This window comes from Malaclemys terrapin, chromosome 10 (assembly GCF_027887155.1).
Source record: "Malaclemys terrapin pileata isolate rMalTer1 chromosome 10, rMalTer1.hap1, whole genome shotgun sequence".
In the NCBI taxonomy this organism is placed as follows: Eukaryota; Metazoa; Chordata; order Testudines; family Emydidae; genus Malaclemys; species Malaclemys terrapin.
The window spans coordinates 77,086,879-77,113,020 of record NC_071514.1 but is presented as its reverse complement, the minus strand read 5'-3'; the positions used below and the strand labels follow the sequence as shown (position 1 = coordinate 77,113,020).

Sequence of the window (26,142 nt, the reverse complement as noted above, 5' to 3'; positions counted from 1 at the left end):
CCAAAGTATCCAACCCAGTATCCTGTGTACCGACAGTGAGCAATGCCAGGTGTCCCAGAGGGAGTGAACCTAACGGTAATGTTCAAGTGATCTCTCTCCTGCCATCCATCTCCAGCCTCTGACAAACAGAGGGTAGGGACACCATTCCTTACCCATCCATGACTTAACCTCCATGAATTTATCCAGTTCTCTTTTAAACCCTGTTCCTCTCTGCCTCCCCCAGACCATGTGTCTGCTCTTCACCCGGACTCCACAGAGCTATGGTTAGAAAGCCTCAGCTCTGCGCCTGTGCTTGGAGCAATCTGCAACGTGTGGGCCAGGGACATGGCTGGAAATAGACATTTGGTATAAAACACAATGAAGAAACCGTTTCCATGCTTAGAGCTCAAATGCTGCGTAGCCTGAGGCCATGACTACGTTGGAAAGTTTGCATGGGTTTAACTTACATCTGTTTTTAAACCAGTTTTAGTTAAGCTGATACATACTCCTACGTGGACACTCTCTTGTTTTGATTTAACATAAACCAGTTCCCAGCCAACTTAAGCCAAACTGAAATATGCCACTTTGATACCAAAACATGAGCATCCACACAGGGCTTTGTGCATGTTTGGATTCACATCTTGGGTTCATCCGGTGCGACTTTCTCATGTATATAAGCTCTTAAAACACCTGAATGATTGAAACAAATTCCACGTTCGGAACCTCAGAAAAAGAAACATCTTTCATTTCAGGAGGGAGTTCCTGTTTCCTTCTCAGCCTGACGGTAACTTCTGGTGAGAACGATCAAATGCATGGCAATCGTAACAAAACTTAAATCAAAATGATGAGCTGAACTTGCTTTTCCCAGCTCAGAAAGGAGCAAGGACTGTGGAAGGACAAGTCAGACCAAGCGCTAGTTTTCCTCCCAACTCCAGCGATGAGGGGAAGATTCAGCTTTGGACAGTTTTCTATAATTCAGTTTCCTCCGCAAGGAGGAGAATTTGTCTCCAAGGACTTTCCTTAGCCCTGCGTTGTCTCTGGGGAAGGGTAGATCCTTCCTCATGGTGGGGAGCTGGCCTGTAAACATTTCCCACTTAGCCAGGCCATCCACAGTTTTGTCCACTTGAGCCAGCTCCTCCTCAGAGACGTTCTTCTCCAGGGCAGCGATGCAGGTTTCCAGCCATAGTTCATAATCTTTAATGATATCTGTGGACTTGGTGGTCCTGCCCAGCTGCTGCTGGTTGTGCGTGTCAGCCGCCGACACAAACTGCTGGTCGTGCTCCAGCTCCTGCCCAATGGAAAAGGCTTGGCTGCAAGTGTCTGGTGTCAATGGCTCAGACAGGGAAGTTAAAGGCTCAGAGTCATTCTCACAGCACATCCCAGAGTCAGAGCTGAATGGCAGGATGTCCTCCGATGTTGATAGGTCTGACTCTTGACTAGGCCAGGTAGACAACACAGTTTGTATCCAAGCATAGAGTTTCTGTGGTGGGAGGAAAAGGTTTTCATGTTAGAGCGCCTTAGCGCAACAATGTAAGTTGGCCAAGATGTTCAAAAGTGCCAGGTAATCTCAGGTCCCTCAATTTTGGGGTGTTTGTAAGACACTTTAAAGTCGTGTGATTTCCAGGAGGTGCTGAGCACCCACTCTGAAAACTGGGCCCCTTTTAGGCATTTCAAGCTAGGCATCCCAAAACTCAGCCATCCCAAATCAGTAGGCACACTTTAAAATCTTGACCATACAGTAACAAGAGTAGAATAACACTGCTAGCATTCCAAATATCATTCAGGGATGACTCCTGTTTGGGTGAGGCTGGGCCTGTAATACTTAAAAATGCTTTCACAGCCTGTGGTTCTGCACCATTCCTTGCAGTGATTGCTGCTAGAAAAGACTGGGACTAAACTATGCGCAAGTACCTTACAGATGATGGTAGAGAAGTAGCTGTGTACTCCCCTGGTGTTACCCCACACAAGAATCTCTGTGTGCCATATAATCTGTGTAAAAGCAACACAAAAACAAGTGCCATCTCTCTAGAGGAAGTTAGTTTACATGAATATAAATGCTCCTGAGGCGAAGCTGAGGAGTCTTGTTTCATGAACATATTCATTCCTATTTAGCATGCATTTTCAGTCTCAAGTGAAGAGACGAAGCTGCTCTTAAATACATACAAGGAAAGGCCGGGCTCTAGGAAAGCATTAATAGAAAATAATATTTTAAAAGGAAATCTCAGAAATTTTTCATGCTATAATACGTCAAACAGCTGCTTGCTTCTGGCACACTTTTTCCTTAGGCTTTTGGGAATTAATCAAAGCACTTGACAGCTGCCAACTGATAAAATTTGGTCTCCTTGTCTATTGAGCTGGCATACATGTTGATTCTTTTTGTTCCTTAGTGTTCACACCCCCCACTCCTATCTTCTCACATACTGATGCATCTTATCTTTGTTTTCTGTTACTCCCCAGCTGGTACCTCTGCAAAGCTATACACTTCCTCAAGCAAATACAGTGGCAGCAGTTAGAAAATACTAGCATGGGGCTGGTAGTTAATGTATTAATTAGGTGAGTGCACTGTGCTTTCTGCTCCTAGTGAGGATGGTGCTGTGTGTGGTCCAGCAGAGGGCATCACTGTTGCACTCTGGCTAAGTCTCCAGGCCTTATCCGCACAAGCTGAGGTCCCTTTTCCCAGAACTTTCCAGTCCCCCTATAATTGCCTTCTTTCCCCAGGCCAGTGACAGAAGCAGTACAGAGATCAAGTTGAGTGGGTGGGGGCGAGGAAGCCATGGTCCCTATTTCAGTCTCTGCGTGAAGCCCTGGAAAAAAGTTTTGTAGGGGCAGGGGTGCTGGAACAATTTGTATAGTGGGGTGCCATTGACCCAAACTGTAAACTCTGTGTATATAATGGAAACCACTTCAAGCCAGTGGTGTGTACAGGGATGCATCTGAACAGTTGAGATTCCCTATAGCCAAGAAAAAATGCAAAGGGAAGACTTTCTTTCTGCCTTGCTGTGATCGCTTTTATACAGTTAAAGCCAGTTGTGCGCACACCCCTGACCACCCATGCACATGTTCAACAGAACATGCATCAGAGCCTGCAGAGGGTCCAGAGTGGAGGGAGGGGCAGGGATGCTGTCTGAAAGCTGCAGCTACACCCTGGATTTTATCATGGTTCTTTAAGACATCAATGAAACTCCAGAATAATCAGAACCACCACTCAGTCTAAAACCACCTGAGGGGGGAAAACGTGTATCCAAACAAAAAGATAGCTGAAGCCAGGACATCTACACAGAGATGTTGGGTAGAGATGTGTGAATAAGGGATTTTTCTGTTCGCAGGTAATTCCGGGGGGTAAACGTTTTGGGTCTACCTGAAAACTAAATTTTTTTATTTTTTTTAATTTTTGGCAAACCAAAAAGTAGGGGAAACAGTTAACTTCGGATTAACAGAGACATTTTGTTTTGACAAAAATCAAACCTGTACTTTTGATTTTGATCATTTTAAAACCTTTTTGATTTTTATATCAAATTGAAGGAAATTCAAAACTCTGTCATTTAGAACCAAAAATAACACAGAATTTCAAAAATGTCAGTGAAAACATTTTGATTAGGTGAAACTGACATGAAGTTACAAAATGCTTTGGTGTTGCCAAATCTGCATTATTATTTTTTTTTTATTTTATTTTTTTTTTTTTACAGAAAAATTCAACCAGCTCTAAGGTCTTGCTCATTTCAAGTCAAGAAGAGGGAAGAGCTGTCCCTGAAATCCCTGTCATGGATGGGGGGAGGGGAGTGGAATCTTTTTCTATCTTTCAGACTCTGTGGTGCATTTTAAACAAGCCATTTAAGGGTTTGTGTGGTTTTAGCTTCATTTTTCTGTTCTGCTGCTTTACCAGATGGGGGCATGCTGCACACGCTTCTCTTATCTGCAGGAGCCTGTGAAATCCAGGGCCATGGGAAGGCAGCGGGGACAGAGTCCACTTTTTGACATTACGAGGGAACAGTGCTACTCAGATTTTAGTACAGGGTCACCCTGTCCTCAGCCGCAGCAGTGGCATCTCCATCAGTGCGCAGGTGGTTAGGCGGGAGCAGTTTGACCTGCTGATGATGTTTATAGGTGAGACAACTGGAACTGAGCAATTTGCAGAGGGCAGAGAGAATAAAGTCTCTGCCTAAGGGACTGCTGGGGTGTCGTCGTTTGCAATTAGCTGCCATTTGCTGCATTCTGAAGGGGAAAAGGAAAAATATCTTCCATAGTGAGCGGGAGAGAAGTCATCCGTAGCAGGACTGATTTACATCAGCCAGTGAGGGAATGAACTCCACAGACACAGGGCTATCCCCTGCTTCAAGCCAAACCCTGCTACACCCCAATCTGAGCATCATTACTCCATTAATGGGCCTTATTAACCAATTCTCTTCCCAAAGGCTGGGTCTGTGGCCGAGCAGTAAGTTAAGGGCTCGTCTTTGCTGCAGTGTTTGCTCGAGCTGTAACTCGAGCATTGCCCGCCCCAGCTCCTGTTTGCACGCCCATCTCTAGCTTGAGTTGGTGCTTTAAACTAGAGCTAGCTGGTCTAGCAGGGTGCTAAGGCAGTGGGGCTGCAGAGACTCTGAGCTGCTTGAGTGTTTTGTGGTGTGACTGCTCTCACTCCAGCTAGCCTGAGCTCGAGCTTACGCTGCAGTGAAGGAAAGCCCTTCGGGTCTGGCTACACTGAAACGCCTGCAGCAGTGCGTCTCTGAGGCCAGGGCTATAGGCACGGGCTTGCGTGACTGCACTAAAAATAGCACCACAGACATTCCTGCTCCGTTCTCTGAAACCTACCTCCACCCTGCATTTCAGAGCTCAGGCCCCAGCATGGGTGGGAACATCTACATGGCTATATTTAGTGTCCTTGCGCAAGCCCGAATCTGTAGTCTCAGGCTTTGAGACTCAGTGCCCCAGAGTGTGTGTGTAGTGTAGACATACCCTGAGTCGCTATCCAGCTGCTCTTCTATACTACAGCCTTGAAGGGAAATGTTGCAGCGGGGAGAGCTCGCCGCACAGAACAGCCTGTGACACTCTAAGGGAAACAGGGAAACTCTGTGTAACATAAGTGCAGCCTGGATTTTTTTTGCTCTAACTTGGTCAAGATAAAACAAACCCTGGCTGATGTCAAAATAGAGCATATTTGAATGCAAACTCAAATCAATTAATTGCCAAGAGTTCATCCTCTTACAGAAAGATTGCCTACCTCCACCCGCTGCCCCTTCTGCCCGTGACCCGTGCTGCCATTTCTGGCCTTGGCAGCATTATCTGATATGGGAAAGGCACAGCTTTGTGCCAGGCATTAGCCATTTTGGTTGCTTCTGATCTGGGCTGTTGTGCAATTTAGGGAGATTGGCTCCTCAACCGGAAGAAGCAATAATGAAAGGTAAAGCTGATTCCAAACGCAGGGCATTGGCTAGCCGTGGCCTCTCCGAATATACTTTGCAAGCAACTTTGCTTTCTGGCATGATTTTGCCTCCATATGCTCAGTGCCCTCTGCTGTCATGTTAGCTATGTAACCTGTCTTTCTAGGCACTTAGCTACTGCATTAATGCCCCTTATGGAGATGATCACAACTCCACTATATAGTCCTGCATATAGTCAACTCAAGCTGCTGCTTTATTGTCCTGGAGGCAGTTGTGACGTTTGTGGGGGAGGAGTGAGTTGGCTCCTCTTTTTCAGGGTTTCTTTCACTGTAGCTGAGGGGAAACTGAGCTAATTACAGTATTTACTGCAATGAAACAGGTGCGGAGGGAAACCAGTTATGGAAACATTTAATTCAGATAGTGTTTCTCTGTTGGAAAGAGAGAGCTGCCTTGCAGAGGGCAATCTGCTGCTATTGTTGCTCTGGCTTGTACTAACAGCAGCCCAGAGAGGCTGGGTCTGAGGACCGCTCAGTTTTGGATGTAGAGCAGATGGCCCAAGATCTAGATGAAGAGCACTAGTTCTAGCCTCACCCTCTCAGTGACTGGCAGCACAACCAAGTAGTGTGTTCTCCCCAAAGCATGTTGAAGTCCTTCTGCATGAATATGTCTCACTTCCAAGCTGAATGAGTAAGAACTTGGGGTGAGGGGGGGGGGAAGAACCTAGAAAACTTCCTGGAACTGTACAGCTAACCTTATACAAGGTGACAATACAATGCACTGAAGTTTAAAATAGGCAAGCCTGGAAAAATCCAGTCTCTGAAGATGATTCATGTGCTAGAGAACTAATAAAATCATGAAGAAGATAGGGCATTTAGCATGACTTGTAGGCTTGCTTCTTTTGATGCTTTATGTAATACACCTGTCCTAAGACTAGAGTCCAGCACTTTAGATACTCAAGGGAGATGCTTCTTCCAGCCTTAAGGGGCAGTGATGGCGTCTAAAGCTAATTGTGCTATTAGCATTTCCTTGATGGGCCAGGAAATCCTGCTGTCACAGCACTGTCTGAGCAGATGACTGGGACCCAGGAACTTCCACACGCTAACCACAGTTCTGACATTGCTTGTGTCCCTTTCCCTTTGCCTCCATTACCTTATTAGTAAAATGGGGGGAACAGTTTTGTGCTCGGGTGTTGTAATATTATTGTTTGCAAAGAGCTTTGGAGATTGTGTTTAAAGTGCTAAGAATTAGTCACAGTGAATGTGTACGGGATACCCACCCTGTCTATTGGATCTTGTGTTAAATATCTTTGTAATTCATGCCAAATGCCAGGGCAGAGCTCTGTGCATTTCTGAGCCCGGCCCTTACTTGAACATGGTGGCCAGAGGCTGTGATTCGCAGCTGGGCTACCTGGCTGTAGAACTCCTTGCTTTACCCCTTTGCCCCAAGAGGACTCAGCGGTCCGTATCTCACCCTGTAGCGCTCGATGAGTTTGAAACCCACAACGTATTGCAGCTTCCTGAGGCAAACTGGGCAGGGCTCCAGGGGCCGCAACAATGCTTCGTCCAAACTCAGCACGCCCTGCATGATGCACTGTAGCCATCTGCAGTTCCCCAAGCCAATCAGGTGGCAGATCTCATGACACGTAACCTTTCAGGAAAACAAAGTGGCTTTGTTGTTAAAAACCAACCAACCAAACTTTCACCACAACCTCCTCTTGCTCAATCCTGCCTCATTCAGGGAGGTGAAAGAGGAATCCAGACTCCTTGTTTGTTCAATCATGGGCATGCGCCAGACTTTTCCACTAATGCCCTCCAACCCTGACACAGACGGATGATCCTTTTCTGGGGTGAGAGGGGAACTCAGCACCCTGAATCCCAGACTATCCCTAGAGACAATGTCCATGCATGGGCTGAGAAGGGGGAGTTTGGATGATGTTTTAGTAAGGAACTGAGAGAAGATTCTTTAGGTGGCACACAGGCATAGGTAGGGCACTATGAAATCCACAGCCATGAAAAACACGTCCGGGACTGAAACCTGGTCTTGTGTGCTTTTACCCTGTACTATACAGATTTCACAAGGGAGATCAGCGTTTCTCAAAGTGGGGAGCCTGACCCAAAATGGAGTTGCAGGGGGGTCACAAGGTTATTTTGGGGGGGGGTCGTGGTATTGCCACCCTTACTTCTGTGCTGCCTTCAGAGCTGGGCAGCTGGAGAGTGGCAGCTGCTGGCCAGGAGTCCAGCTCTGAAGGCAGCACCTTGGCCAGAAGCAGCACAGAAGTAAGAGTAGCAGTACCCCAACCCCCCCCCCCCCCAGACACACACTAACCTTGCGAACCCCCCCACACACACTCCTTTTTGAGTCAGGACCCCTACAATTAAAACACTGAAATTTCATGATTTCAGCTATTTAAATCTGAAATTCAGGTTCTTTAACACCCTATGATTGTGAAATTGACAAAAATGGATTGTGAATTTGGTAGGGCCCTAGTCACAGTCCTAGGAACACTAGGCAGCCATTTGCATCATCTTCTCCTTCAAGGGGAGGTGTGACTTGTGTCATTGGTCTCTGAAGGACACGTACTGTTCCACTGGGGGCAGGAGGGGAACAGTTAAGAGACCCGCATCTGTCACAATGCCCACCCCAAGTTACCTCCAGAGACAGAACCTGGGTCCTTCAGTACCACGACACAGGCTAATATACTTTGAGTTACTTGCCCTGAGCTGGTACCAGACGCACTTAATTCCCAGCCTTCCAGCTTCTGGACAGCCTCTGCTGACTTCAACTTTCTGGGCAATTGTCCAGCATGAAAGATGTTGATGATTGAGTCTCCCTCTCCTTCCCCTGTCATCCAGTCAGGCTGCCTCCTGCTCCCAGTCCGATCCAGAGGGAGCTAGGGAAGGAGCCCAGGGCAGGGAATGCCAAGTGCCAGCTGGGGAAGCAGAGAGGGAGAGAGATACAGGGCCAGCCCTGCAGCAGCAGGAGCTGCTACTATTGCTCATAGGCCAGCCCTGTGAGGAAATACCAGAAGCACAGCTGGGGAGAGAGCATAGGAGATGTCTCAGAGGGAACACTGGAGTGGAGATGTCTATGGGGATTATGAACATATTTGCATATAGATGTGTGTAAACTTTCCTCGGGCTCCTTTTGTTGAGCTCGCCCTGGCAGGGATTAGCGCCAGGTTTTCCTCTGCTATGGACACCAGCCACTGGAGGGAGATGCAATTGCCTACACCCTGCCTCCTGCATCCATCACAACGTTCGACACGCAACTCTGCTATGCTGCCTGTGACAAGACTACCAGACTACGAACGACGACTCGGGGATAGAGAAGGTATTATCCATTCATCCACCTAGTGCTGGCCAGGCAGGACCGTCTAGTGTCTTGAGCATGAGACTGGGAGCCAAAAATGACTTGGTTCCTAATCCCAGCTCTGCCACACGCTCACAGTGTGATGCAAGACAAATTGCGTGACCTCTCCCAATCTGTAAAATGGAGATGATCAATCCCAATTCCCACCAAGAGCCAAGGCTACAACCCAGGAGTCCCAGCTCCTGCTCTAACTACTAGACTCTCCTCGCAGGGGTGTTGGGGGGAATGGTCAAGCAGTGCTTTGAAGATGTAAAGCGTTATGTGAGCGTAGGCACACTGCTGGAACTTTCAATGGCTTTTGCTAGGTCGGTGTCACTCCTCTTTCAGGGAACTGTCACAAGCTGCTGGCACATAACCCCCACATTGCAGGACATTGGCTTCTGTGTAGGTTGCTAACCGCACCTTGCAACACTGAACCATCTCCAGTACACTGAACAGCAACGGCCGGTCTCGGGCCTTCTCAGTGACCTCGCACAGCTCCTCTCGCCCGGTAGCTGGATTTAAGGTGGTGCAGCCTGGCTGGGGGAAATTTCCAGAAAACCTGGCAAAGCTGCAGACACCCACTTCTACAGAAAGAGGCAAATAAAAGTGAGACAGGTCCTCTTAGCCTAACATCAGCCTCTAGCCTTAGGCCCCATGATGGGAAACTGCCTTAGCTTCATCCAATAGAACCCTTCACCCTCCACTGCACTGAATGTGGGGGCATGTGCTCCCCTAAAGGCTTAAGAACATAAGAACGGCCATACTGGGTTAGACCAAAGGTCCATCTAGCCCAGTATCCTGTCTTCCAACAGTGGCCAATGCCAGATGCCCCAGAGGGAATAAACAGAACAGGTAATCATAAAGTGATTCATCCCCTGTCGCCCGTTCCCCGCTTCTGGCAAACAGAGGCTAGGGACGCCATCCCTGCCCATCCTGGCTAATAGCCATTGATGGACCTATCCTCCATGAATTTATCTAGTTCTTTTTTGAACCCTGTTAGTCTTAGCCTTCACAACATCCTCTGGCAAGGAGTTCCACAGGTTGACTGTGCATTGTGAAAAAATACTTCCTTTGTTTTAAACCTGCTGCCTATTAATTTCATTTGGTGGGCCCTACTTCTTGTGTTATGAGAAGGAGTAAACAACTTCCTTATTTACTTTCTCCACACCAGTCATGATTTTATAGACCTCTATCATATCCCCCTTAGTCGTCTTATTAATCTCTTATGGCAGCTGTTCCGTACCCCTAATCATTTGTGTTGCCCTTTTCTGAACCTTTTCCAATTCCAATATATCTTTTTTTAGATGAGGCGACCACATCTGCACGCAGTATTCAAGATGTGGGTGTACCATGGATTTATATAGAGACAATATATTTTCTGTCCTATCTATTTCTTAATAATTCCCAACAATCTGGTAGCTTTTTTGACTGCCGCTGCACACTGAGTGGATGTTTTCAGAGAACTATCCACAATGACTCCAAGATCTTTCTTGAGTGGTCACAGCTAATTTAGACCCCATCATATTATATGTATATCTGGGATTATGTTTTCCAATGTACACTACTTTGAATTTATCAACATTGAATTTCATCTGCCATTTTGTTGCCCAGTCACCCAGTTTTGAGATCCTTTTGTAGCTCTTTGCAGTCTGCCTGGGACTTAACTAACTTGAGTAGTTTTGTATCATCTATGCCACCTCACTGTCTACCCCTTTTTCCAGATCATTTTTAATAGGACTGGGCCCAGTACAGACCCCTGGAAGACACCACTATTTACCTCTCTCCATTGCGAAAACTGACCATTTATTCCTACCCTTTGTTTCTTATCTTTTAACCAGTTAGCAATCCATGAAAGAACCTTACCTCTTATGCCATGACTGCTTACTTTGCTTAAGAGCCTTTGGTGAGGGACCTTGTCAAAGGCTTTCTGAAAATCTAAACACACTACATCCACTGGATCCCCCTTGTCTACATGCTTGTTGACCCCCTCAAAGAATTCTAGTAGACTGGTAAGGCATGATTTCCATTTACAAAAATCGCGTTGACTCTTCCCCCAACAAATTATGTTCATCTATGTGTCTGATGATTTTGTTCTTTACTATCGTTTCAACCAGTTTGCCCGGTACTGAATTCAGGCTTACCGGCCTGTAATAGCCGGGGTCACTTCTGGAGCCCTTTTTTAAAAATTGGCATCACATTAGCTATTCTCCAGTCATTTGGTACAGAAGCTAATTTAAATGATAGGGTACAGATGACAGTTAGTCGTCCTTCAATTTCACATTTGAGTTCCTTCAGAACTCTTGGGTGAATACCAGCTGGTCCTGGTGACTTATTACTGTTTAGTCACCAGCTTGTAGCTAGTCAGCCTTCCCTGCCTGGACCAACAGCCTCTTGGTGGCTTTGAGCCCTGAGCTCCCATGCTTTACGTTGGGAAATAGTTTCCTACCACTGGGGTTTTGATTAAAGTTGTGGGGCTACTCTGCCTCCCAAGCAGTGGTTTAAGGTAAAGCGCTTTCTTCTTCATTCCCCCCATGGGAAGAATACAGGATGTTACTTGCACCTTGTCCTGGCAGGAATTTGCCAAAGGTGAAGTTCCAGGTCTCACAAGGGTACAGGTCCAAGAGCGTGAGTCCAAGGACGCACAGGGCATCTGGAGGCTTGTTGTTCTTCAGGAAGGTCAGGATCCCATCTGGATAAATGGAAGAGAAGGTAAAAATCCAGTCCCCCATTTCTACTGTCACTGGGATGGAACTTGGAGTCCAAGCCACAAGCTGGTGGAGGTGCTGCACTCAATATCCAGGGTGAAGAGGATGGTCCTCTTCCTTGCTCTTTATCACCCATTCCCTCTACTCTGGGCACCAGTAGACCTGGCTTCCCTGGAGATGCTGCTGCACGGAATAAAGCTAAAAGAGAATTCTAAGGACAAAGACACAATGAGTGAATCCTGTGCCAAGCCACATGAAAGAAAGGAAGGCTGGGTCAGAGCACAGAATTTCCCTATGGGCACCTCAGCCCTGACCTGCAACAGCCCTACTGCTCCAGCACTGGGCCTTTCCGGAGTACGCGCTGCCAGCTGTACCAAGCAGCGTGGCGGTCTTGCATTGTGGACGAATGGTCACGCAACACTACCTGGCAACCAACAAACCCATTTCACCTGAGACCTAACTGATATTTGAACTCCAATTTCCTCGTGTGAAAGGCTAGTGCATTAACCCACCCAGGCATTCATTTAATTTGGCTTTAGGCAACAAATGAGGGAATGATATAAAATAGTCAAACAGAATGAAATCTAAAAGCCCGTTGTGCTCTCTGAGGGAAGGTGAGCAGCAGCTTTTACCTCGCAAAACTGACTTTAAAGAGAAAAACAATGAAAAATAAAAACCTAGAGGAAAAAGTATGATGAGCACTGCCCTCCTGGTTAGTTATTGTGGTTTCCAGCCCCAAAAGCTGGGTTTTCCATGGAAACAGGATTTCTCCCTTTTTCCCTCCCTTCCTCCGCTGTGTAGGCAGAGAAATGATATCACAGGCATTTCCTAAGGGAGCGGATGTGGGCCGAGAGACTGTCGTGAGCCAGTGTGCCAGACGGACTTCTCTGCTGGCTCTGCTCGTCTCCCTCCTTACCTGCATGGAGCTGCACTCTGTCTGAATCTTGGCTCTGTCGATAGCAGCAGCGGATGGAGGAGATGGGAACAGAGGGAAGGCACTTGACGCGAAGGCCCAAGAAGAAAGACTCTAGGCAGCTTCTGAGGGAATCCAGCAGCGAGATCCCGGCAGGCTCTTCAATTAGATCTAAGAGCAGAAGCACCAATATCAGTTACATGTATGACAGGGGCAGGTCAAAATGTATTAAGGGGTTTCTCTGGGGCTAGTCAAAGGTATGGTAAGGGGTTAGCTCTGCAAGGGTCTTTCAAGGTGGTTGCCAGGTCTCTCTGGAGCCAGTCATTCAGACTCAGGGGTGTTTCTCAGAGACAGACTGCTTAGGGGATTAAGTGCTGTGGGGAGTATCTCTGTCTAGTCATTTACAGGGCAGGCCACTGAAAGAAGTTAGCTCTATGTGGGGTGTCCAGGAAGTCATGTGGGGGCAGGCAGGCCATGCAGAGAGCTTAGCCATGGGGTGGGGTGTCTCTGGGACCACTTTCTTAGTTCACCATTTTGTATGTATTTCTTTCCAGTTATACATACAGAAACCACTCCCACGGGCACATAATACCCTTGGGGTGGGACCCAACCTCCAGTTGTCAGCAATGGCTCTTTACTGTCGATCAAAGGCAGCCCTTAGCACTGCTATGCATGATCAATCGCAGGTTACCCAAGTAAAGGTTGTCCAAAAAGGCCTTGCTGTGGCACTGGCCATTTGCAGGCTCAGCCCTTGGACAGACGAGGCTGAGGTAACGATGGAGGGTTGACGATGTTTAAAAAACAACAAACTCCCGTTTCTTTAAAAATGTGCCACATCAAAGATGCGCATTACCTATAGGCTGTAGGTATATGTGCTTCTGGCAGAAACTCGGCTTCTTCGTTAACATGGAGTGATAGAAGGTCTCGAAGTCCTCAGGGGCATCAGGGTGGCTGAGGAGCCAGTCAAAGGCAGTCCTGATCAATAGAGTACAGAAGAGTGTCCTCTGGGGATTGTATGCTTCGGAGAGGAAAAGTTTCTCTGTGCTGGAGAAGGCTTTGGCATAGAGCTCCTGGAGGGCAGGGTTGGTAGAGATAAGTGCATCCTTCAGAGCTCGGGGCCCAAAGCTGAATTCCTGAGCATGTCTGCACTGCAACATTGCTGACAGGCCCGGGGGCTGTGGCACTGCCTGTAGAAAGTGAATCAAATCATCAGCATTTAGCCTCACAGGGGACCTGGGGATTTGCACTTGGCTAAATTTGCCTAACGATTTCAGCTGAGATATCACTGGGTGCTCAAAGTTCTGTGGTGCTGCTGGCTTGGAGTCGTATACTTTTGTGGTGATATTTGTTACAGGAGTACTCTGTGTCTATGTATATGTAAATAATTAATGAACCAGTGGATGGCACACAAGAACGTAGAGCATAGTTCCTGGGTTCCGAGAGACCACTGCCAGTAGCTTCCTCTAGCAGCTTTTTACACTAACAGTAAACCATTCATTTGCTTTATCCATAGCCATCTAGCTAGATACTTATAGGGCCCCATTTCTGTAACGTCTGAGCACCTTTGTGCAATGCAGTAAATATTACAAGGAGGTAAACACCCTGAAAATCAAAGCCTGCAGCTGAAAGGCACGATATTCCCAGGATACTACGTGTTATTTCCAGATTCCTTGCACTGGAGTTCCTCGCACTCTAGTGAAGACGCAATAAATTGACCACCGAGCGCTCTCCCGTTGACTCCAGTACTCCACCGGAGTTAGAAGCGTTGGCGGAGTCGATGGGGGCGCGTCAGCAGTCGACCTACCACAGTGAAGACACCGCGGTAAGTCGATCCAAGTATGTCATAACTTAGATCGACACCTCCCCCTCCCATCCCCTCCTCTCCTACCCCCACCTGGTGTAGACCAGGCCTAAGGTTGTGATTTTCAGAGGAGCCCCATTCAACTCCCATTGCAATTTAGACTTAGCCTACGACTACATCTTAGCCTAGGAACTTGGGGGGTGGGGGTGGAGAGGAGGCGGGGAAGTGCTGTCCAAGACTATCCATCCCAGATTTACACTGAGCCCAGGGTATGCTGGGAAATGACTTTGGACCTTTGTCAGTGTTGTGGAAATAGCCATGCAGTGCAAACAGGGTCAACATAGCTCACAGTTGGTTGTTTTCTTCCTGAATCCTTGGTTCAAGGAGCTGCCCAGTTGGCTGGACACAACAGAATGAAAATGTTCAAACAGAAAAGCATTTCCTTGACAGCTGTGAAACAATGTCAAGGAAAACTGAGGAATGCTGGGGACAGATGCCAACAGCCTGTCCGTGAAGAGGAAACCAGCAGAACACACAGCTTAGTTTTCCAAAGCTTGTGTCTCTGAAATGCAGAAGACAAGACAGTGATAAACATCTTGGCATGATGGTAAAAGGAGGCGAGCCTGCTCTGTGTCTGCAGCGCAGGGAATACAGCATTCCAGCCAAGGGTGCTGCACCAGGAAACTGACTCTTGCAAATGCAACGCCACCTCCATATGTACAGCTAGATAATGGCACCTGCAGCCATAGTTCTGTGGAGTTAGAATGATGATCAGTGGCCCTATAAGGTAGTGCTAACAATAATTCATTAATTGTTAATAAATAGCATGGGCCAAATTTTATATACAACTTATATACTTTTCTGTATGTCCTAGATGCTTTACAACTAAACAAGTAACCTTTGGAAAGACTAATGTGTGTAAACAAGCATTAACGGTGACTCATTCTGTGTGGCCTTCCTGAGGCTGAAAGGGAGAGCTCCAGAGAGGGAAAGGGATGAGCAGTATCCCTTTGTGTCTGCAAGCCTCGGATTCCAACAGCCCCAATGCCTTGGATTGCAGAGGGCACAGTAGTACTGAGGGAGGTAGTGGGGGTCTACTCCAATCAAAGCTTTACATTCAGAAACCATCTACAACATTGTTTGTGCCCAACCCGCTGGATCTGCCAAGGGATGGATCCATAGATTCCATGGGCGGAAGAGACCATTGTGATCATCTAGTCCGACTTCCTGTATAACACAGGCCATAGAACTTCCCCAAAATAATTCCTAGACCAGATCTTTTAGAAAAACATCCCACTTGCTGCAAACTATTGACCAAGGTGAAGATGCAAATCTACAAGTCTTGGGTGATGTCATCCCTGCTCTCTGGTTCAGAAACATGGACTACGTACGCTAGGCACATCAGGAGACTGAACAGCTTCCATATGAGATGCCTGCACAAGAATTTGAAAATAAAGTGGGAAGACAAAATACCAAGCACAGAGGTGCTGGAGCATGCAGCACTGACACACTTAGAAGCCACTATTAAGAAGAGGAGGTTGCAATGGCTCGATCATGTCGGGAGAATAGGAGGAGACCGTATTCCCCAAGAATATTTTGTACAGAGATTTGTGACGGCTCTAGAAAGTGGAGTCACCCTATAATGGTGATACCATGATGTGTGCAAAAATGATATGAAGTCATTCAACATCAATGTAGAAAGCTGGGAGGAGTGTGCAGAATCCCATCCAATCTGGAGGGAACATCTGGCACTGGGTGCAGCTCAACATGAAGCGGCTTTGATCCAGAGAATGGAAGCAAAGCAAGAAAAAAAGAGAGCAGCGTCCTATAATCTTGGTCTCCAATTAGACAACATATGGATCTGTGAAACTTGTAACAAACTGTCACTCTCAAATTGGGCTTGTCAGCCATAAGCAGATTCATCAGGCACCTAACTAGACCTCTGACGTGCACACCATGATCCAGTGGATTGACGGTTGCCTAGAGATATACACACACTTAGAACCAAAGGCTTTGGCTTTTCATCTCTCACACTCCAGACCAGCAAAGACTTGGAGCACTGAAGAAGTCTTACAGGAGCTGTAAGATGAACTGTAAGACTCCAGCCTAGGCATTGCTATCTGGATGAGCAGATGCCATAAGATGGGACCTTCTGAGAAGAACATTCACTGTGTGTGTGTGTGTGTGTGTGTGTGTGTGTGTGTGTGTGTGTGTGTGTGTGTGTGTGTGTGTGTGTGGCTTTTGTTAGTACCTTGGGACTTTACACTATATTGTACATATTATACAACTACTTTTACTGGGGAGTTTATGACTTGAACTTTATTCTAATGGTTGATATTTCCCCCAGGAACGCTACCTAAAAATACAGCTTCATCTCTCAGTTGAGTATAGTCAATATATTCCTTCCAGAGCTGACAGTTATCCATAAATGGTTCTACATGCAATTCAGTTGCTCATAAATTATTCTCTTTGTAAATCAGCTACCTATAAATTATTCTCTGTAATTGACAATTACTTATGAATTATTCTTGTTCTAATTCTGTAAATTATTCTCAATATATTGACATTGCTCCCTAGGATAGATGTGTTTTGGAGGTGACAGTAACGGCATAATTGAGAACATATGTAGAATAAAACAGCACAAGTACTGAGAGGAGACAGGATTGGGCCCTGGGTGAACAGATTATATGTAGTGTTGGTCTGGTGGGAGAAAAAATGCCCAGAACCCCATGGGATTTGCTCAGCACGTTCCGTGATCTAGCCCTAACCTGGGCTTAGATCACTTTAAAACCACCATCTAAGCTATTTCTTTTATACATCGTTCTACTCACTTTCATACAAACTATGGATTTCAGATTCAGAGAAGGAATCTTTTAGATTTTGTTTCTTCCCCTCTGAATTTCTGTGAAGTGTTTAGAGACGAATTAATTTTACTAGGCACTTTGAATGTCTGAGGGATGCTAGCTGAGTCTCTTAAAACTGATTAATTGGTTAAATTAGGTGCTCTGCTGTAAATAAGTAGTCCTAGTGCACAAAATTCATAGCCTGTCAACCTAAATGAAAAGCCCAGAGTGTGCATATAAAGAACATTAGCTAATTATCAGCAAATGCTCTAATCACTCAGTAGGTCCCTTCCCGAGATCTGCAATCAGTGCTTGCTACTGCTGCTTTCAGATCATCCTCTTATTTCCAGTACAAAGGGAGATGCAAGGCCAAAGGCAATTTTCTCAATTTGTTGACATGTATTGAAAAAGACTTTTTGACTAAGAGGCTGAACTCTTGATGTATAGGAGAGTCAAGGTCTGAGAGGAAGGGGGAGGGCACTAAGAGAAGCCAGGGTGTTTAATCCTCATGCAAACAAAATTTGCGTTCCCCTGGCCCCAGTGGTACTTGCCTACACATACTCCCATGCTTAGGCTGATGCATCCTGCACTGAGTGGGCCCAGCTGTTGAGGTCAAAGGAGTACAAACTTTTTGCTGGGTTCAATCTTGAGGGGTAGTGAACACCTGCTACTCCCACTGGCTTCAGAGGAAATTGATGGTGCTCAGCATGTTGCAAGATCAGGCTCCTCTGCTCAAGGAGAAAAGAAAATGCACCAGGGCCCAACTCATCATTACTGTATCAATGTAAAGTACCACCCAATCAGGACTGTTGTTTTGCACCCACTTTGCACTGTGGTAAATGGCTTCAGAAGGTGCAGGGCCCTGTGTGCTTCATGCCATAAGGGTAGATTAAAGTGTCCTGTCCCCACAGTTACCACCTGATTCTGCTCAGCCTTATTTTCCTGGAGACATTACAAATGTTTGTCACTTTGAAACAGATGCTTCATTTAGTCTCCCAGGCATGAGTTATTCCCATGGCTGAGAGGGTTTCCCATGCATAGATATGCATTACTGGTAAGACAATTTACCTGTCACATTGTAGCTGTGATTGGTCTGTTTTATTATTGCAGGGGGGGAGAGAATCCTCCAAGCTCTTACTGAATCAGCCTCATGCAGCTAGCAGCATTGAAGTCAAAGAAATGACTCGTGAGTAAAGGTTTGCAGGATTAAGGGCTAGATTTGTAATGGTATTTAGGTGCCTAAAGATGCAAATACGGTTGAATAGTTTCATGGGGAACCCCTTGCTTTTGTTTTATTTATTAAAAAGGGTGGATTCCAACACAGACTCCTTCGGGTATTAATATGCATTAAGCAGATCCATTACCCGAACTTCATTCTTTTCTCTCAAGGGTTTTATATGTTGTGTTCCCCGATGGATCATGTTATAATAATTATTTGCCCTCTTCTATAGCACCTTCCATCTGATGAGTTTGAAATACTTTACAGACATTAATTACAGCCTCACAACCCTCCAGCAGGTAGGATGAATGAAATGGGGGACTTACTGTCACTGTTACTATTTTATATAGTGTTGGAGCAAATAGTCACCAAAAGAACTGAGGAGTAGATGATTTCATTCATTTTTTAACGGGCTATTTCTTTCCGTGCTCATTTTAATGTGTATGGGTAACACCCAGGGCCGGCACTTCCACTAGGCGACCCTAAGCGGTCACCTAGGGCGGCAGGATTTGGGGGGCGGCATTTTGCCATCCTCGGCAGAAATTCGGCGGTGGGGGGGTCCTTCCACTCCGGGTCTTCGGCGGAAATTCAGCAGTGGGTCCTTCACTCGCTCCTGAACCCGCCGCCAAAGTGCCCCGAAGATGTGGAGCCGAAGGACCCCCGCTGTCAAATGCTCAGAGGAGGAGCGCTGCTACCTAGGGTGGCAAAAACCCTGGCGCCGCTCCTGGTAACACCTTCTTCAACAATGCGTAAGTGCTTTTGAAAATGCTACCATGTGTATGTATGTGGTGGTGTGGCTGTATTTTTCCTTCCTTGTTCCTAGAGGAGATACTGCTGGCTACTTCATATCAGGGTGTCAAAACTAGGGGATGGGAAAAATTGTCAGTGGATGGAACTATGTGTGTTATATCCTGCAAAGTCAGGTGGGGATTGGAAGACATGATGAAGCATATAGACCTGTGAAAAGTCGGGGGACAAGAGCAATCCCCTGCCCCTGCCCCACAGCAAACTATGCCACTATTTCACATGCAACTGATAACTGAGCAACCACATATGCACACAAGCAGGGAGATCATTTAACATAACTTTTTTAATAGAAAAATCTTGCTGGAGAAGTACCCAAGTGCAAATCATTCACCGCTCAGGGCACCTTAGTCTTCCCTACACACATGTAGATCAACCTAATGCTTCTACAGGTCGACCCTAGTAGTTTCCTGAATGTTTTAAACATTTAAATAAAATTGCAGTGTTGTTATAATGGTTTAACACATACATCTGTGCTCTGATTTATCTTCTTGACAGTTGTTATGGTAACATTTCATTTTTATTTAAATATAGATGCATTGCACTGATGCCCAAAGCATTTTACGAACATTAATTATTCCTTGCTTATTGCACCAAGCTGAGTTTTTTTTATTTTACCAATTTTGCAAATTAGGAAACTGAGCCACACCAACTTCCTGGGACTTGCCTAAAGCCCCACAGCCAGCGGCACACCTAGGAATAAAATCCCAGATCTCATCTAACCTCGTGCTCTAAGCACTGGACTGCCTTGTCTTGCATAAAATCCCTTAAGCATAGTTGATAAGGCATATCTTCAAAGAATTATTTTAAATAAACTGAAAATGTAAAAGCACATCCTTGTTTTGATGACAGCTGTAGTCTCTGTGCTCATGCTGGCTTCCTGCTTGGTTCAGTCCATTGGACCTGGACTGACAATGCAGCAATTCCACCCGTCTCCCCCTTACTGAGTCAATCCTAGAGCTGCAGCAAGGTTCAGCTCCTGTACTAAGCAGGAGAGGCTAATAAATGTTTGCGTTAATGTTACGGCAGGGAAAAGCCTCTACCCGTGGAGAGACTAGTAAGCCTCTTGTTTTCCTAAAACACAGACCCAGCTTTATTATATCACCCGGACCTGGAGCTGGGCTATAGATACACTACACCCAACCCTTTCCCCTGCTGGCAGTGGTTTCCCATCAACCCTGTCACGTTTGTCAGGTACAAGGAGCTGGTATTTGCTTTGATCCATGCTGGGTCTCTGGCTTACTATGTTAGTCTCCATAGGTCTGACCCACATTCTGGAAGCTACTGCTCAGTACTTACCTTGTAATGAAAGAGGGGCCAGGGCTCAAGCAATTTTTTTTTTTTTACATTCATAACTGCTGCCGCAAGCCCAGAGGTGCTGGTGCCCATGAACTGCCAAGCCTAGAGGGACCGAGCCTCAGCTCTGGCACAAATTAAGCCCTCGTGCTGCCCCACCCCTGTGCCAGCAGCCAGGCTCCGGGAGCACATCCCTTGCAGCAGCTCCTGCCCAGTCTGAGCCCAAGGTCCCAGGGCAGGGCGCCTGGGCGACACGCCTTCCTGAACCGCTGCTGTATGTACATTCCGGCAGCAGCCTCCAGCCCTGAGCCTGGAGCCCAGGCAGAGAGCGGTGCAGGGGGCTGCCCGGGACTCCCTTGCAGGCTGCATTCCCACCCTGGGGGAGCTCCGGCCGGAAAGGAGACGGAGGCGCCACAGACTCTCCAGCACCAGGCGGAGACTGACCAGAGGGGTCCCGCTCAGGGCAGTTAGTGACCTGCTTTCCCCTCTCCCCAGGAGGGGCGTGAGCTCACTATTTTGCACACCGACATGTGTTCCCCTTAGCTGCAGCATGGTTACTCCCCCGCAGGGGTAGGGGGAGACGGGGGCTGCATTTCCCCACGGCCCTCAGCTGCACCGTCTCGCCCGCCCCGTTATCTATCTCCGAGGGGCGGCCCGCGCTGCCCTCCGCTCAGCAGCGCCGCGGGATCCCGGGTTGCAAAGAGGCCGGGGCGCCGCTTTGCAGGAGCAGGACTTACCTGGGGAAGCAGCAGCCGGCGCCTGGTCTGCAGCCGCTGGGCCGGCGCGGAGGCGAGAGGCACGCGCTGGGTGAGTGGGGATGGGGAGGCTCCAGGACTCGTGACGTCTGTTCGGGGGGGTCCGTGGAGAGCTGGTGCTGCGAGACCGGGGGCGGGGGGATCTGCGCCTTCCCGGGGAGGAAACCGGCCGCGTTGGCCGGCCACGAAGCGCCCCCGACCCCCGGGCACCCGCGCTCGGGAGATTCCCAAACGGGGTGGCGGGGTGAATGTCTCTCCCTTGCAGTTCGGGTTCCCGGAGCACGTGTCCGCAGCGATGCCAGCTCCGAAGGGTCCCAGGGCAGCCGGTTTGAGCACAGGGCAGGGTCTGTTCACACCGGCGCTGCTGCGGTTGTTAAGGGGTGCCGTTTACACGGCCTGGCGCCAGTTTATGGGGTCTGACATGACCATGGGGATCCTCGGGAGTTCTGGCCCGGATCTGTGGTGCGTCAGAAGAGCATTTCCATCAGGCTGGGGGGGACTTTGCTTTGATCACTTTTACCTCTCAAAGGACACAATAATTGAGGGTCAATTACAAATCCCTGGAAGGGATATAGTCATTCCAGGACATCCCAGGATCCCGTGCTATGGAAGAGCAGTGCCCTGGTTGTTGTCAGCCCAGGGAGGGTCAGCCCAGATGATGGGGGAAGAGGTTTGGTGGAACAGTGCAGGGAAAGCAATATCTCCTCTTAGCCTCAGGGAGGAGGCTCACAGGTAAGGGCTCTAGGCTGGGATGGCATTGACCATGCCCAGGGTGGACAGTCTCAATTCTGTCCTAGCCCTGATGGCTAGTCGTGTGTGTAGATCAGGGACTGGGGGATGGATGAGAGCAAAGAAGCCGTGTGCCTGAATGAGCGGGGGGCTGAGCACTGTGATGATGCCCAGGAGTACTAAAGCCCTCTTGAATTCCATCTTCTAATGAGAAATGAATAAAGCCACATCTGCCTGGAGACCAGCGCTCTGGATACTTGGTTCTGCAGCATATCACAAGATCAGGAGTGCGAAAGCTGGTGTTTGCATTTGGCTCTAATATACACTGTACCGTTCCCACCTTCTGTCCCACATGGACTGGGGGCTTCGCTCTGTCCCTGTGAATTATTTTACACCAGGAACACTGAGTCAGTTAATAGCTGTTCTAGAAAATGTTACTTACATTAGAGAAATTGATCTCATTTCCTTTGTTTCTTGCTTTATTCTCTTTGTGGTGCATCTCCAAGTTGCTGACCCCCCATTTGGACCTTAGCAAGCTAATAGGCAGGGAAGGGAAGGGAAGGAAAAGCATCTGACTGGGGCCTTGTTCTTCAGTCTAACGTGGGTAGAAGTAGCAGGCAGGGTTGTTAGGAGAAACTGCACCACAGAATTTGTCGCCTAAGTGTGGCTTGTGGGCCAAATGCTGTCAGTTCAAAGTGACACCTGCAGGCAATACAGGAGCTTGGTAGGCAGTGTTCCGTCTTGGTGCATGCAGTGTGGTCCCAGAAAAGGACAAGATGCCATGTACAATGCTCTGTCTCGAGCAGAGCAGCCAAACCAAAGCATTGCAAAGCCTAAAAGGCATGGCCTGGCTAAGGCGACAGGCAGAACTACTACCCTCTCTAGTCCTACATGGCCCAGTCTTCTTAATGCTGCCTGCCCTTGGGTGCGGAAACCACAAACTGGGTGAGGGCAGTAAAGTGTTAACAAACTGCAATGGACCCAGGTAATTAAACCAGCCCCCACTCCTCCAGTCCCTGCCACACTTGTAAAACCCTCAGCTGTACGCAGGACACGAGAGAGTAAGGAAATAAATCAAGAGGTCGCTTAGGCGGGGTGTTGATCCTGGCTATAGGGACGAAGGGGGTGAGGCTCTGAATGCTAAAGCTAGTGGAAGGGAGAAGTGGCAGTGAAGAGAAGGCTCATTCCATGGCCTGTTTTCACAGCATGTGTGTGAGAGAGAGAGAGATGGGAGGCAATGGGAGATATGGACTCTAACAGCAGCTGAAACTCTGGCCCAATTAGCAACGCTCTATTGATCTCCAACAAGCTACCTTGTCTTACAGCCCTCCGAGGATTAAGCTCAATGTGTTTGTTTTTCCTCCGGAGCTGACTGTGCAATGGACGTTTTCTGGGGACGAGGATGCTGGTAAATTGGCCAGTTGTGCCATTCTGTTTTCCTTCAAGACCTTCAGCATGGGTACAGCTACACTGTGTTTTAAAACCTGCAGCAGCGAGTCTCAGAGCCCAGGTCGGCAGACTCAGCAGGGGTCAGGCTACAGCACTAAAAACAGCAGTGTAGATGTTGCGACCTGAGCTGGAGCTTGGCCTTTGAAACCCGCCCTCTTCCCCAGGCTTCAGATTCTGAGCTCCAGCCGGATCCTGAACGTCTACAAACAGCTATTTTTAGTGCTGTTGCATGAGCCCCCGGCCTGAGACTCGCTGCAGCGGGTTTTGAAATGCAGTGTAGACGTACCCCATGATTCCTTTCTAAGATGGAAGCAGCATTATTACAAACCTCAAGAGCAGTGTTTCTCAAACTGGGGCGCTGCTTGTGTAGGGAAAGCCCCTGGTGGGCTGGGCCGGTTTGTTTACCTGCCCCGTCCGCAGGTCCGGCCGATCGCGGCTCCCACTGGCCGCGGTTCGCTGCTCCAGGCCAATGGGGGCTGCAGGAAGCGGCGGCCAGTATGTCCCTCGGCCCGCGCCACTTCCAGCAGCCCCCATTGGCCCAGAGCAGCGAACCGTGGCCAGTGGGGGCCGCGGTCGGCCGGACCTGCAGACGGGGCAGGTAAACAAACTAGCCCGGCCCGCCAGGGGCTTTCCCTACACACGCGGCAGCCCCAGTTTGAGAAACACTGCTCAAGAGATTAGGTGCCATTCCAAAGCTACAGCTCATCAGTTGCTGGTCAGCTCATACGCCATGGTGAATTTCATCCAAGAGAATTTGTCCGTGACTTGCCCTTCTTTGATTTAATAGAAAATAAAAACTCAAACTCAATTTAATTCTTGGCAGTGGTGCCTGAGTCAGCAGAAAGCTTGGCTTATCAGAGGCACCTAGTTAACTGCAGGGCAGTGATTAGCCGGAACAGCAGGTATTTCCTTTCAGAGTGGATATTGTCAGACGGTGACTGAGCAGTCTGTGCACCTAATCCACTCCTTCCTCTCTTTGGATTCAAAGTGTACTTGACCCTTATTAAACCAGTCACTGACATTGTGCCCAGAGATGCTTGAGCTCACTGTAAAATCGTAGTGGTGATCACCACAAGGTGGAAGGGAGATGCCAATGTGTCCGCTGCCATAGCCAGCTGTAAAAAGCAACAGAGGGTCCTATGGCACCTTTAAGACTAACAGAAGTAACTGTTAGTCTTAAAGGTGCCACAGGACCCTCTGCTGCTTTTTACAGATTCAGACTAACACGGCTACCCCTCTGATACTTGATAGCCAGCTGTGTGAGTGTTTCCCGTTAGACCAATGTGTAAGGAGCCTGAATCCAGGAGCAAATTAAAGCCACCACCAGAAATCTTGAGAGTCTGAGTCCGGGAGATGACTGACGTGGTACATGATTCTTACAGCAGTTGAAGATCTGGGTGAAGATCACCCAACTGCTACAATCTTTTCCCCCTGGCATGCTTAAACACCACAAAGACTAGGACCAGCACATGGACTTACGAAAGGTAGATGAAATGTAAATTTGCTCCAGGTCAATAGAAAACATCAGGTGGAGGATCCTTAGACTTTTCATTAAAGTCCTTGAGATCACTTGTTTCTGAGGAGAAATTCCCCTGGCATGAAGTTCTAAAGTGTTATGTTGGATGTCTGGAGGACTACCCTTCTGTTGGATTCACTGTGTAAGCCCAGCAGTTAAACAACCTTGAAAAACATTAAAAGATGACAAACTCTGCTTGGAACAGTACCTCTCAACTGACCCTCATTGGTACAGGTGGCGTGACCTAGTGGATGGGGCACTGACGTGGAAGTCAGGAGACCTTCCCAGTTCTCCCACTCACCTGCTGTGTGACCTTGGGCAAATCCCTTCTTTTCTGTGCTTTTGTTTCCCCTCTTCTTGTCTATTTGAACAATAAGCTCTTACTATGTGTGTTAGTGTCTAGCACAATGGGGCCCTGATCCAGGTTACTGCTCAAGAAAGAGATCTTGGAGTCATTGTGGATAGTTCTCTGAAAACATCCACTCAATGTGCAGTGGCAGTAAGAAAAGCTAACAATGTTAGGAACCATTAGGAAAGGGATAGATAATAAAACAGAAAAATCATAATGTTGCTATGTAAATCCATGGTATGCCCACATCTTGAATATTGCGTGCAGTTCTGGTGCTTCTGTTTCAAAACAGATGCATTAGAATTGGAGAAGGGACAGAGAAGGGCAATAAAAATGATTAGGGGCATGGTACAGCTTCCATGTGAGGGGAGATTAAAAAGATTGGGACTGGTCAGCCTAGAAAAGAGATGACTAAGGGGGAATATGATAGAGGTCTATAAAATGATGAATGATGTGGAGAAAGTGAATAGGGACTTGTTATTTATCCCATCACATAGCACAAGAACTAAGCGTCATCTGATGAAATTAACAGGCAAGAGGTTTAAAACAAACAAAAGGAAGTATTACTTCACACAATACACAATCAGCTTGTGGGACTCGGGGGTGTTGTGAAGGCCAAAAATATAACTCGGTTCAAAAAAGTTGGATAAATTCATAGAGAATATGTCTATCAATGGCTATTAGCTGAGATGGTCAGGGACACAACCCCATGCTCCAGGTGTCCCTCAACTTCCAACTGGGATTGGACGAAGGGATGGATCACTTGAAATTGCCGTTTTGTTCATTCCTTCTGAGGCGTTAGCAGGCAGGATACTGGGCTAGATGGACAATGGTTCTGACTCAGTATTTTTGTTCTTAGGGGACATTTAATCTTCTGGTTTTAATTTCTGTAATGGACATGTAAAGAACCCATGTGGGCTGTGGTGTGGACGTGCTTGTCTGTGACTCTGCACTGCCAGAGAGGGGCCAGGACTCATGCAATCCAAGAGGCAGTTCAATTTGTAAACCTTGGCTAATCTCCCACCTGTGGATAAATGGCTTTTTCCCTTCTGCCAAGT

The 26,142-nt window shown here is 47.6% G+C and overlaps 2 protein-coding genes across 3 annotated transcripts in view; one reads left to right on the top strand and one right to left on the bottom strand.

Annotated features, from left to right (window-relative positions):
• TTYH3 (tweety family member 3) overlaps positions 1-26,142 on the top strand; it is a 235,317-nt gene that overhangs the window by 4,019 nt on the left and 205,156 nt on the right. The window lies entirely within an intron of this gene.
• On the bottom strand, positions 699-21,081 carry AMZ1 (archaelysin family metallopeptidase 1). 2 transcript variants are annotated; one of them, XM_054041301.1, is made up of 7 exons: positions 21,024-21,081; positions 13,177-13,510; positions 12,327-12,494; positions 11,266-11,394; positions 9,126-9,289; positions 6,825-7,001; positions 699-1,459 (listed from the first exon to the last, which is right to left on the bottom strand). In XM_054041301.1, the coding sequence occupies exons 2-7, from the start codon at positions 13,478-13,480 to the stop codon at positions 893-895; spliced, it is 1,509 nt and encodes a 502-aa protein (XP_053897276.1). In that variant the 5' UTR covers positions 13,481-13,510; positions 21,024-21,081; the 3' UTR covers positions 699-892. The 2 variants fall into 2 exon arrangements, with proteins under 2 accessions (XP_053897276.1, XP_053897277.1); XM_054041302.1 differs by lacking the exon at positions 699-1,459 and adding an exon at positions 4,150-4,191.

What these genes read in the sequence shown, in the direction of transcription:
- AMZ1 (XM_054041301.1), bottom strand. Translation starts at nt 13,480, where the DNA reads ATGTTGCAGTGCAGACATGCTCAGGAATTCAGCTTTGGGCCCCGAGCT. An exon ending in AGATGGTTCAGTGTTGCAAG is followed by an intron (nt 7,002 to 9,125) that starts GTGCGGTTAGCA and finishes TTTTCCTGAAAG; the next exon opens with GTTACGTGTCATGAGATCTG. An exon ending in AACTCATCGAGCGCTACAGG is followed by an intron (nt 1,460 to 6,824) that starts GTGAGATACGGA and finishes CTCCCACCACAG; the next exon opens with AAACTCTATGCTTGGATACA.